The 13,657-nt window shown below is 39.7% G+C and overlaps 1 protein-coding gene across 6 annotated transcripts in view; it reads right to left on the minus strand.

Moving 5' to 3' along the window:
• PCCA (propionyl-CoA carboxylase subunit alpha) overlaps positions 1-13,657 on the minus strand; it is a 415,109-nt gene that overhangs the window by 62,501 nt on the left and 338,951 nt on the right. For all 6 annotated transcript variants that reach the window (XM_067536816.1, XM_067536817.1, XM_067536823.1 and 3 more), the window contains one exon: positions 9,326-9,379. In XM_067536816.1, the coding sequence (XP_067392917.1) occupies positions 9,326-9,379 (54 nt within the window). The remainder of the gene's footprint in view (positions 1-9,325; positions 9,380-13,657) is intronic.

Consider the following 13,657-nt stretch of genomic DNA (forward strand, 5'->3'; position numbering starts at 1 on the left):
CACAGGAAGAACCTTGTTGTGGCTCTGTTGCTCATAACACAAATGTGACATGCTAATACTTGCTATGCATGATGCAAATATGGAGTCTCTCCAAAACTAAAGACTGGTGTTTGGGAGACGGTAACACAAGCATTATATTTCCTGTGCTCCACAGGACCTACCACAACTACTCTGCCCTTCACCTTCCCTGTAGCTGTTTGCTTCTGAGGGACAATGACTATAAATATTAAATGGAATGAATGAACTGAAGCGGTGGATTGCCTACTAATGCTGGTGCTTATTTGCTGTAGGGTAGGCAGATTGGCTGCTTTTCTGAGAAACAGAGGTTCATGTGTCCTGTTATAGCATTGAAAATATAGTTTTAAATATATTCTGCTGCAGTAAAGAGAAAGTGTAGATCAATTCGTTCGGCTCATTTGCATCCACAGTTATATAACAAGGGGACATGGGCTGGATAGTGAAATTACTAATTTCTTCATTCAAAACCACATTGCTCTCTCAAATTCCTACAACAGTTCAAAACACCTGTTTCTTTTTATACCCCCCCCCCCCCCCCACCATTTTTCCACCATTGATTATGTCTCACTTCAACTACTACAAACTCCTCTCTGGCTTCTCCTCTTATCATCCCTCACATTTCATTTCTCATAAATGCTGCCAGAAATGACTATTTACCTTACCTTGTCCATTCCCTTTAATGTCTTTCCCTCAACTTCTACATCAAATCTATGCTCCTTGTCCATGCCTTCAATACGCAGCCCACTTCAAGCTCCTGCCTATATCTGACAACTTCTCTTTTAATTCATTACCTTTACTCTATCCAAGCTGCTTAATTTTTCAACCTCTCTTTATTGCATTTTTTTCTGCTCCTTTTTTCACAGCCCCACCCCCCTCAGTGGGACATTAGGGAGAATAAGCATGTGAGCACCCGGTGATGGTGTAAATTCAGCTCAGCGATGATATCTTGAAGAGACCAGCAGTAATAACCCTTCTAGGAAAAAGTAAGTTTTTAAAAGAAACTTGGAGGAAGAGAAGGAGGTTGACTGGCACACAAGAAAACTGGGAGTCTGAGCCCAGGGGCATGATGGAACTAGTTGTGGAGACAAGTGTGGAAGAAAGATCAAACAAAAGGGTCTTTAGAAGGAGGAAATGAAATAAGAATTCAAGCCAGAGGGTAGGTAGGATAGGACAAAGTAGTGCAGGGCCTTGAAAAGACAAAATTGAACTTCAGTGAGCCAATTCAGAGAGAAGAGACATAAATCAGAGCAGCAGGAAGAGATTATTTTAGCAGCAGCAGCGATGAGATGAGAATCTGGAAGCCAATGAAGGAGGAGCAGGTTGCGGCGACTGTAATAGTCAAGGGGAGAAACAACCAAGTGTGGACAAGAGTTTTAGCTGCAGAAAAGGATGAATTTTAGAACTGCTCTAAATGAGTTCAAAGCCACATTATACCTGCATTCAGAGTTCCGCACGGGTTTTCCATCTGCTTCAAAATATGATGCAAGGTTTTCAGTTTGATTTGACTTGGGATGTGGATACTTTACAGTAGGCCTCTCTTTCTATGCGCCTTTCCATACTGTAATGGTAGAGATCACTATACACATTTCAGCTCACAATCCCTTGATATACACTATCGAGATGTGGAAGCAAGGTGTTTTCACTGCAAGGTTCCCGTCTGCCCACCTCACTCCCTCTAGTAGTCCACCAGAACTCAAGTCTCCTGACCTTCATATCATATTGTTCAAGATTAAGCTTTTTGGTCAAATATTTTTTTGTCTATAAATCATTCCTTGGGAGATTCTGTTTATGAGGGGCTAATGAAGTTGAGAAATTAGGCTATTTATGCTGTATGTTGTGACCACTTTAGTGTCTTGTTTTATTAACTTATGTCATGTACCCAGATGCTATGGCAACATCAAAGAAGTGTACAGAAATCTCTTCAGTCACCCTTGAGATATGGTCACAGCATCTATTAACAGTGCAGAATAGCATCACAACTGTTTAGGACAGGAAGTGTATAATACCAGATACAGCTGAAACTGTGGTGGGAATTTATGTAGATAGAAGGTAATTACACAAAGTGGAATTCGGCCAAGGCACTGAGAATGCAAAGTGGTATGGACCCTGTGCAAATTACCATGGGAATCTTAATGATTGCAAGTGAGCCAGCTCTTCATTCACAGTCCCTCAGAAAGACAGCCCATTTAATAGCATACTACCCCTTTGCTACATGGAGTTACAGCAAACTGTACAGTGCTCCTTAACTTGAGGGCATCTCCTGTGCCACAGTGGCTACTAGTAACAATGCTAAAAAACCCAGAATGAGACGTATCTTAAATCTTCTGAGCACATGGATGAATTTTTCATTCCCTATTGTGATTTATTTTAGATTTATAAGAACTCCTTTATTTTAGGTCAGTATGATGATAATGGAAGTAAGCCAATGTAACCTTCCTTTTCTTAATTAGCATTTAACAAGAAGTGTGTCTTGTTCTTCAAAATATTTTCCCTCCATAAGGCAGAATAACCTTGAACAGAAAACAAAACTAAGCCATGGGGAAAGGAAAATCAAATTAAAACTAAATATACTTGTTTTATTTTACATGCCTTTAACATACCCTGAATAAAAAAGTTACTTCATTTCCCAGAAGCAAACATATCCTTATTCATAATCAACCACAAAGAAAATCTCCCTTCTTACATACGCTACCTACTATACCATGTGGTCATGTAAACTCATTGTTTATCCAGAGAGGGAACAAAAATACAACTAAAAAGCTGGCACAAGGCAGATGGCCAGTTTCACTAATCTGACCTTATTTCTTCCAGACTAAATCTAGTGAACTGTTATGACAATGATCCACTATTCCTATAATTCTTAGACTTGCATATTTAGGTTAGAAATGCAAGTAAATCTGGATTACAAATTTCCACCTCTAATACATCAGTGCTTTGTCATAAATTCAATGTATAGACTCCAAGGGTGAAGCAGTTCTTAAATCATAAAAATCATAAAAGAAAGCTTTAAATATATACATAGAAAACATTCAAACTTTGCTTCTGCAAGTGAAGTGCATTTGGAACTTTTCATTTAGTGTACTTCTACCTGAATATAAAGTATGACAAATGCAAAGATTCTTTCTGTAGCTACCCCCATGATATCAGAAGACAAGATGGAGCACAAGTTTCATCTCTTGCTAATTAAACGAATCAATTAAGAGACTATTGTTGCAACTGTGTAACTGCAGTTCTACAGTGGCAATAACAACCCCACAGGGAGGTCTTTTACTACATTAAAATGCTGTCCTCCACAACTCTATTTGATATTATTAGAAACAGTTATTTGCGTCTTGCTGTCATATTAGCAGCAAAGGCAAATTATGGAAATATGCAGACCAGAATGGTCCCAGTATGAGATCAGGTTTGGTTTTCAGCCTCCAAGGGAACAATTGCTGAAATTCCAAAGTTCCCTAAAGTTCTTTAATGGAACTGATAAATCTATCAGCACAGCATCCATTTAGATGCTAGGTAAGGGTCACATATTTGCATACTTTCCTGCTAAGCTGATACAATTCAACTAGATATATTATCATATTAAGTTTACCCTCCTGAGTTAAACCAATAGAGTTCAAAATTGTTTTCGATGGTTGTCATTAATCGCTGTTACATCTTAAATGCTCACTTTGAAATCTAATTGTGCTGCTGTACCAAGGGTCATATTAATAGCATTCTTAATGTTAAATCTTTGTAAAACATGTTTATTTTACAGATATTATCACTGAAGCTTAGAAGACTAATGAGAAACAAAGTATATTTATTATCAATAAAAACTTAATTTAAAATGTACATTCTGAGACTTAAATTAGCTTTACTAACTTCAGCATGCCTTTGTTTCATTAAGATCCCTACCTAAGCTTCTCAGCCATATAAATTAATATCTCCTAAATAGTTCTTGGGTAAATGCCAAAGCTGCAGCCATCAAAAAGCTGTTTAAAAAATGCAGGCTACACACATTTGTTTTTTGGCAACAGGCATTTTCCTCAGAAAAGAAAGGCTCAAATCTTCACCATGATGTAATCGTCTTAATATGGCTGTACTCAATCATTACTTGTAGGTCTTAATCCATACAGGGGAAAATAATTGAACCCTTTGGTAACCTGTTAATTTATCCTTCAAGCAGCCACCAAATCCAAACCCTTGTCCTTGCTGTGGAAAGTATCAACAAGCTGAATAAGAGGCAGTCTAATCAAGCAAAATACAAGAGGGAGTTACAAAGTCCTGTTCATTTTTTTGAGAGACAAATGGTATCACTTGAAATATTCAAGTATTAATGTACAATCCACTTTACTTATGATGTCACTGCATATTCTCACTGCAATTCTTAAGCTTCCATTTAAAAAACTATGGCCAAGATTTAAATAGTTGGATGCTACTTATGTTCTTACGCACCTAAGCAAGTGGTCTGATTTTCAAGAGTGCTGGGCACTCAGCAGCTCCACACAACTGAAACCAATGAGAGTTAATCAGTGCTCAGCACTTTTGAAAGTCAGGCCACTTAATTAGTAGCTTAAATAAGACATTAGGAACCAAAATGTGGTCATCCTGTTTTTGAAAATCATGACCTAAAGTTTTTCTCCCCCCCCCCCACCCCACCCCACAGAAAAGAGTCAGATTCCAACCCAGAGAGAGTACTGCTTTCCCTTATTCACTCAACTTCTCAGGAGACAACTGCAGCAGCAAATGTGGGAACTTGCCCATCCCTGAATCAGGTATGAACTTCAAAGAGTAAGTGGGACTATTTAAATGTTACTTACAATGATAAACAGAGGTAATTTCTTCTGGATTTTTTGTTTTTTAAAACCAAGACAACTAAATGCAAAAATTACCTTATATTTACTCACTTCTTTAATTTGTGGTTCCAGCTGGGATTTTCCAAAGTATCTAAGTGGCTTAGGAACAAAAGTCCAACTGACATTCAGGGAGACTTGTATTCTGAAATCACTTAAGCGCATTTGGAAATCCCACCTTCAGTGTATATTTTAATATGTTCATTATGCTTTAAAACTTGCAACTTTGCACCATGACTGAAAGGGAATACTGTGTTTGGAGATCACTCCCTGCCCTCGGCAGCCTCCAGGATCCATTTGTGGAGAGAGAGCAGGCCAGAAAATGCTCACCATCACATTCAAAAGGAATGCACAAAAAAGTTAACATTTCCTGGGGCAATTAACAACTTTTTTGTGAAAAGAAAAAAAAATAACTGGAAAACTAGAGTAGAGTTTGCAAGATTAAATTGTGTTTGATATTATTTATTTCCTTGCTATTAATACTATCTACACAGCCTGTTAGATATAATCTCTGTAGCTTTCACAAGTTTCAAAACTGCTTTTGAATGTCCACACAGGCCTTCATAGCTGAAGTTTCAGAAGTGCTATATATTGAAAAACAAACATGCTCTGAATTGGACGTATTTGTAAAGATGAAAGAAGCAGATTATTAAACATTTGCCATTGCAACCCAAGTCTCAGGTCTCATACAGTGGGAGCTTCATGTTCTCCATTGCTACTTAACTGGACCATGCAAGGATGGGAGAAAGAAAACAGAAGAAAGAAACTGATTACACATTGCTTGAAAAGTTCTTGGACAATTTATAAGCATCAGCAATGGTATAGGAAGAGTGGGAATTCGCTGTCTGAGAAGTGAACACTTACTAATGCAAATCCATTACCAGGAAAAACAAACTGAAGAGTAATGTTCTTGTATTCCTAATTTTAATCTGTAACTAGTTCACAGATTTGCTGTAGGTCCACAAAATGACAAGTATTCAATAAACCAAGTAACAGGATGTGATGGCTTGGTGAATCTGTCTATGTAAAACTTATGAATTCTGATTGATTTTATGAACTCTATGTATAACTCTAACCTTCAATGTGTATTGAAGCAGTTATTTGCTAGCAAAGATTAGTCATGTATGTCACAGACCCTGTCTGGGAGTCACTACAGGACAATAGAAAAATTGTCACAGGGTCTGCACTTGGAATTCATGTCTAGAGATCCAGAGACAGAGAGATGGTGCCTAAACTCTACCCAGCCCCAAGGGCATGTGGGATTCAAGATTTGGGTCCAGTACAGCAACCTGGTGAGAGTGCAGGAGGGGAACTCATCAACGTTGTAACATAGGATATCAAAAGTTATGAGAGGTAATCATCTCTACCAAGATTTTCACTAATAAGAACCTAAAGCTAGGCCACCTCTACCTATATTTATATTCCTTCCTGTTTTCAAAAGTACTGAGAACCCAAGAACTCCCACTGAGGTCAGCAGAAGATAATGGGTACTCAGCACTTTTGATAATCAGGCACATGCCTAAGTAAGAGTTTAGGAGCCTAACTTTAGATCTCCTATTTTTGAAAATCTTAGACTTATTGGACAGAGTAGAAACGATGTCTTACGAAACAACTGAGAGAGGCTTGTCTCCTGGTTTTCTTGTGGTCCGTGTCTGTCTGTATTCATCTGTTGTTTTTTTGTCTTATACTTAGATTTTAGGCCTCTTTTATTCTGTTTGCATAGTACCTAGCACAATGGGGTCCTGGTCCATGACTAGGGCTTCTCGGTGTTACCATTATACTACTCCTGCTAGTAACAACAACAACGCATACAAACTGTCTAATGATACTATGAACTGACAGAAGAGCGAGGCCCCAATAGCAAAGAATTTATAGTCATGTCCAGCAACAGGAAACAATTATTAAAGACCCATGTAGAACCTCTGAATTACTGTGGAATCAACACTGTGGAATTTATACTCATAATCCCTATTTCATTTGGAAACAGTAGCATGACTTTTTCCACTTTTATTTTAAAACAGCAGAAACATATACCTTTGCTTCTACACTTAACAGAAAATCTTCACAAGTTTACTATACATTATGCTTTGATATCCACATTAAAATTTTTTTTTAATTGCAGTCTGTCTGTGGAAGTGTACATTCCCAGTCCGTTAACTAACTACTCTGGATGCCAATGTGGTTTCTAATACAAAAGCATTCTTAGCTTCTCTTCAATGTCTGTCAGCTGGCTCAGTGAAACGGAGACTCATATCTTATTAAAAAAAAACAGTAGCAAAACTGCTTTTGCTGTCTAATGTCAGGAAATCAAGTGAATTATTTTATCTTAGATGATGCCATAGTGACAATCTGGATGACTGTGCTCTCAATCAGCTGGTTCTAAAAAACATGTGCTGATGAAAAGTTAAATGTGTACTAAGTAGCACCAGGCTGCTTGCCAGCATTGAAACTCACGATGAATTTGCGTATGTGTGAAACCGAGAGAACGCTTGAACCTATTTTTTTCTTCTCCCAATAGAAAATGATGTTATAATCAAACAAATTGTTTTACTAACTAATTTCTACAGTGATATATAGCTTACTAAAGCAGGATACTGAGAAATCTAAATACCATATCACCAAATATTCTTTTCAAGCATTTAGTGTTATGAGGAGGGAAAACCAACTGCCAACCTTATAAGGCATTGACTACCCTTCTTTCTGTTAATAATGGGCCTGATATTGGAAACGCCAGTATATGTGCACTAAGGTTCTAGGAGTGGACGAAGTGGTCCTCTTTTCTGGCTTTGGAGTTACGTTTTTATTAGCTGTTATTATTATTGATATTATAGCAGTGCCCAAAAAGCTGTAATCCGTATCAGCCTTTCTCCCTGTGCTAGATGGTGCATAAACACAGGAAGATGCTGTTCTTAGTTCAAAATTTGTAATCTCAAGAGAAATTCAGCTACATGGTAGAGGAAAGGGAAGCAATATATAAACAAAGAGCTCAGAGTGACAGCTGACAAACATCATGGCAGTCCTGATTTTTTAAATCTCTCTCCCTCTCTGTGTGTGTGTGTGTGTGTGTGTGTGTGTGTGTGTGTGTGTGTGTGTACACACACATGTTGAGTACTAGGTTGGGATGCAGGGAAGACAGGAGAGGATTAGTTAATAAGAGCAAGCACAGTGAGGTACTGGTCCATCACTAGGGCTCCTGGAATTACTGTAATACAAATTAATAATAATATTAATTAATAAAAAAAAACATACTTGCATCCAACTAAAAAAAAGAATGTCACTAGCCAGGGATTAGACCAGTACCTTCCCAAAGTTTGTGATACTCAGAAATAGGGATTTGATTAAAGCCTATTTTGACTTTTTAGTATTTACTGACAAGATGTGTTAATATTCTTATGCTACTCAATTTGAATAATTATTTTTTTCCTGATGTGAAACTAACATCCTTTCCTGCAAAGCAAGTGATCAGTGCCAAAGTCCAACACAATAAATAGGACAGTGCTTACTGATTGTTAAGCACCAACAATGTGGTTGGCAATGAATGAGACCCAAGTAAAAGCACAATCCCGAGCAGAAGTTCTTACAGGCAGTTTACTTTTCTTTTTTTGTCTATTCAAAGCTTTAAATTGAGAATTAACTTGGAAAACTACAATTATAGCTCTTTAAGTATCACTTTAACCACATGACTGACAGAATTAAGATGCTGTTTCAATACAGAGAATGTAGACTCAGAAGTATCTATCATTTAACACCCACATTTTGTTTTTCCTTCTTGCACATGAGTACCCAAGATACAAGAAAGAGGCAAAAGATCTGTCTGATTGCTTAGTTCTCCTATGCTGGAGACCTGTGATTCTTAGTCTATTATTCTGCTGGCCAGCAAGAATTGGAGGAGACAGCTCTCTCAGCTACTCAGGGTAGAGTGAGATGATGATGATGATGGAGGCAGTGCTTTGAATCACTCATTAAAAAAGCTATTCTCATCTAGTCCTCCTTAGCTGGGAGGATGGCTACTGCAATGCCTTGAGGATGTGAAGTATAGAGTGAAAGAAATCGGCCCTGGGCTCAGACAAACATGTACAGAACACCAATGGATGAACAGGGAATGGGGGAGGAAAGAAAGCAAACAAACTGGATTGAAATCCGAATATATTCCAATAGATTACATAATCTCTTATTTCTTACAAGTGTACTTTCATTTATACCTAACCTTTTAGGGGTCAAAAAGTTATAGACTCATATCAAATGAAATGGGGAATGTAAACATTTTATAGCATTCACTGAAGGATAGTTTTGCTTCCATCCACTTTCAAATACCTAGAATGGGGGGTCTATGTATCCTATGCTTTGAAGCAAACACACAATAAAACAAAATTCCTGAACACAGGCTTCTGTGTGCAGTCAGTATCAACTGCCTATTTTCTTGATAAATTATATTTCAACACATGCATAATGTAGAGTAGAAGATCTTGAATACTCACCACTGTGCCTAGAAACTGAATGTTTATGCTTCCAGCTGCATCTCGAGAGAGGCACTGAAAAAAACAGGTGTAAAAACTAATTAGGAGCTTTCTCAGTAAGTTAAGCAGTGCTATTTTCTTCTTGTAACGCCTGCAGGAAATAACCAAAATGAGTGTATATATATATATATATATATATATATATATATATATATATATATATATATATATATATATACACACAAAACAAGCACAATGTAAAAATGTATTTAAGAGCTTCAATGCTCAGAAGTTGATTCATGCTTATATGCTCAAATTCTAGTTTTGCTTTAACTGATTCTAACAAATTTACTTTGAAGAGTACTGAACACAAACATGACCATGTACAATGAGGAATCCTGTGTTTTGGGGAGATGGATGTTATGACATTAAGACCAGTAGGACAATGGAACAGACTGCCTAGGGAGGTTGTGGAAGCTCTTTCACTGGAGGTTTTCAAAAGGAGGCTGGATAGCCATCTGTCTTGGATGGTTTAGACATAACAAATCCTGCATCTTGGCAGAGGATTAGACTAGATAACCTTTGCGTGCCTTCTAACCCTACGATTCTATGACTTACTAGGACTTTTCCACCTCCAAGGTCTGTGAGAGTCTATGGATCATATATATCTGTATTCTCACTTCATGTACTCTGTTATCTCAACTCTCTATAAATGGTAAGCATGTCACTCATCCTAAAGAGACATTTTCACCTCTTTGTGACAAGGCGCTGTAAAATGCATTCATCCAATGCTCCTCCTTTGAAAACAGAAAAAAATAACTTGTGATACACTTGGTTATCTCCAGGGTTTGGGACTGTTAGCTCAGGTCTCTATTAGACTCTCTTATAGAGCATACTGTCATTGAGCCACTAGGCAGTGCAAAAGGAAGCACATTATTGGTTACATATATTACCTATAACCTAACCATGGAAAAGATGTAGTAGTTACAAGCAGTTATGACTCCCTTTGAGTCAGTTCACAGCACATACATTCACAGAGAAATTCTACATTAGATCAAACTGTTATATTTTACACTATACTTGTAAAGCATTTCCACAAGAGTTTTGACTAATGTTAACATTTCAAATTTACCTGTAAAATACATGAAAATGTGCCTCTGTCTGACTTACATAAGGTAAGATTTAATGCAATTAGTTGGACTGTTACATTGTTAGAATACTAATTCTATGATTTGCCCTGTCATATTTCTATTTTCTCTCACAGCTGTCAAATTACTGTGTGTACAGGCCCGCACACAACATATGCAGTTAAGAGCTTTGCTGAATCAAGGCCAAAGTCAAAAAGTGTAAATACATATTATATCGCTAAATTTAAAGAGATATAAATACCTATACAATATGCCCTGGTTACACGTGTGTATAGAATATTTGACAAGGATAGATATAAAATACAAACATTGACAGCTATCTTTAGTACTTTCACATTTTAAAAGACAAATACAAATGAAGTGACAAAATGCTACACAATATCAAGTAATCCCTGTAAACATTTTTAGTAGCACTAAGTTAAATGCTGTTCCTATTCTGATAATGTGGCATGTTTTTTCAGTTTATAATATGAAGCAATAACTTTCCTACCACAGCCTAAACTTGCATTTTCTTTTGACTAACAGGTCATATACTGACACCGCAATCTGTACAATTGTATGAAAACAAAGAATGATGTGCCAAGGCCTGACATGTTTCAACATTAATGATTAATGGAATGGAAAATAAAATTTCATATAAAACCTGACGTTTACTTTTATAAAGGAAACAGGAATATACACTTTTCCCACAGTCTAGGATAAATACAATCAGGTTTTGGAAACTGCAAAGAAGAACAAAGTACCGACTACCTACAATGAATGAACTGTATGCCAAAACAAACAAGTACTGACCACTTGATAAGCTGTCAGAAAATGGCAAGTTGGAAAAAAAAAAAAAAAAAAAAAACCTAAGGGACTTAATTTCTTTTTTTCCTGGAATGCACTCCACCCTCATTAGAGTGCTGTCACTTATTGTGCTACCCTTTTGTCCACTTGCAGGGGCCATTAACAATCATTTCATAGCCTGATTAAAACAACAGTTACTAACCTTTTGTAACTGTTGTTCTTTGAGAGTGTTGCTCATGTTGATTCCAAGTAGGTGTGTGCATACCGCACGCCCAGTTCACTGGTCGAGGGCGGCATACCAATCACCCAGATCCAGAAAGGGGATTATGGAGGCCAACACCACCACACGGAATTCTCAGCTTCTTCATTAATTTCTGGAGATTTCGCAGGTTGAGAATGGGTCTGAGCCCTCCCTTGGCTTTTGGGATTAAGAAGTAACAGGAATAGAATCCCTTGCCCCTTAGCTTCCTGAGGAACCTCTTCCATCACTCCTATTCTTAAGAGAGCTTGAACCTTTTGTAGTAGAAGATGCTCATGAGAGGGGTCCCTGAAGAGGGATGGGGAGGGTGGGGGTTAGGAAGGCGGGAGAGAAGAAAATTGAAGCAAGTATCCTCATTTCGTTGTGTGTAGAACCCAGTGGTCTGACGTGATCCAGGACCATGCATGGTAGAAGTGGGACAGTCAGTCCGAAAATAAAAGGGGTGTGAGTGGATCCAAGACTCTGATTGGTGTGCTGTCCTCAGGCACACCCTCAAATGTTTTGCCTGGGACTGGAGGATTGTCTTGCCTGTCCGGAACCCTGGCTAAAGAAGGTTGGGGAGGCCTCTTTCTGTGAATTCTGCCCCTTCTTCAGTTAGGGTCTTGCCTAGGCTGGCCTTGGTAGAACCTAGGCATGGGCTGAGGCTTAAAGTGCCTCCTTTGGAGTCTGGAGTGTAAAGGCCCAGGGACTTCAGAGTAGCCTGAAAGTCATCAGTCTGTTGAGAAAACAGGGCTGGGCCTTCAAAGGGGAGATCTTGAATTGTCGGTTGGACCTTCTCAGGGAGGCCCAAGGTCCGTAGCCAGAAGCTTCTCCTCATGGCTACACCAGATGACAGTGGTCCGAGCTGCTGCATCCGCCACATCCAGTGCTGCCTCGAGTAAAGCCTTTGCCACAGTCTTACCCTCTTTTACCAGGGCTGTGAATTCAGACTTAGAGTCTGGTGGTACCGACTTTGTGAATTTGGCCAGGTATTCCTAGGAGTTGAATGTGTAGCTGCTCAGGATAGCCTGCTGGTTCACAATATGAAGTTGGAGGCCCCTGGTAGAGTACACCTTTCTACTGAAGAGGTTCAACTGCTTAGTGTCCTTGGCCTTTGGTGGGGTCCTGCTGACCTTACCTATCATGCTCATTGGGCACTGCCAGTACAAGTGATCCAGGAGGAGGACGAGTATAGAGGTACTCTTGGTCCTTGCAGAGCACAAAGTACTTTCTCTCTAACTTCTTCGCTGTAGGAGGTAGAGAGACAGGGGTTTGCCATAAAGACCTTGTAGTGTCCCATATGGTCTTTATCAGTGGTAGGGCAACTCTGGAGGGACCTGCTAGGGCAAGGATGCCAACCATGGGGTCCGCTCCCCGTGCGACCTCCTCCACTTGGAGCCCCATATTCTGAGCCACCCTGTGAAGCAACTCCTGGTGAGCCTTGGTGTCATCAGCCGGAGGCACAGCCAATGTTACTGCCACAGCTTCGGCTGATGACGAAGAGGACGATGCTCTGATGGGTGCCATGCCTCCTTCTTGGCCTTCAGCACCAAAGGGGTCATGCAGTGCCAGTTTCTCATCTTCCATGCCCGGGTCAAGGGCAATGTCGGGCCCAATGTCTAATTCGGAGCCTTCTCTGGTGCCACATGGCAAACTCCCAACTGCATGTGATGGTTGGGCTCCGATGTCGGAGACAAGCGAGAGCAACCTCCCCAAAAGGGACCTTTGCACCTGGTGGAATGCCCACGAAATCCAGAATGGCCATTTGGGCTGGTATCTGCCACTGCGGAGGTCATGGCATTGAAAGGAGGTGAGCCGCCTTGAGTCTCTGGCTTCTGTTCAAGCCTTGTTGGCTTCTTGAGTTATATGACTCCGCCTTTAAGTCAGGGGAGAACTGCTCACTCCCAGGAGACCATGGTGGTGTGGTGCCAGAAGCGGTGCCGTGAAGAAGGTGGCCTTGCCATCATGGCAGGTTTACCCTTAGACAGAACAGTGGCTCTTCTCACAGCTGGTGGTCTGGGGTCCTGTTCCCGGTCCTGCCTGGGAGGGGGTGACGGTGTCATGCCTTTGATGAGCTCCCTCGCTACCTCAAAGGACTCCGGCATGGAGGGGAGCTGCAGTTCCTCCTCGCTTCTCTCCCTGGGTGGGGAGTCCAAGGGCCCTGGACACAACAGACCCCTT

The sequence above is a fragment of the Emydura macquarii genome, unplaced genomic scaffold, assembly GCF_026122565.2.
Source record: "Emydura macquarii macquarii isolate MOO-44397 ecotype Brisbane River unplaced genomic scaffold, CSIRO-AGI_Emac_v2 contig_3671, whole genome shotgun sequence".
Lineage (NCBI taxonomy): Eukaryota > Metazoa > Chordata > Testudines > Chelidae > Emydura > Emydura macquarii.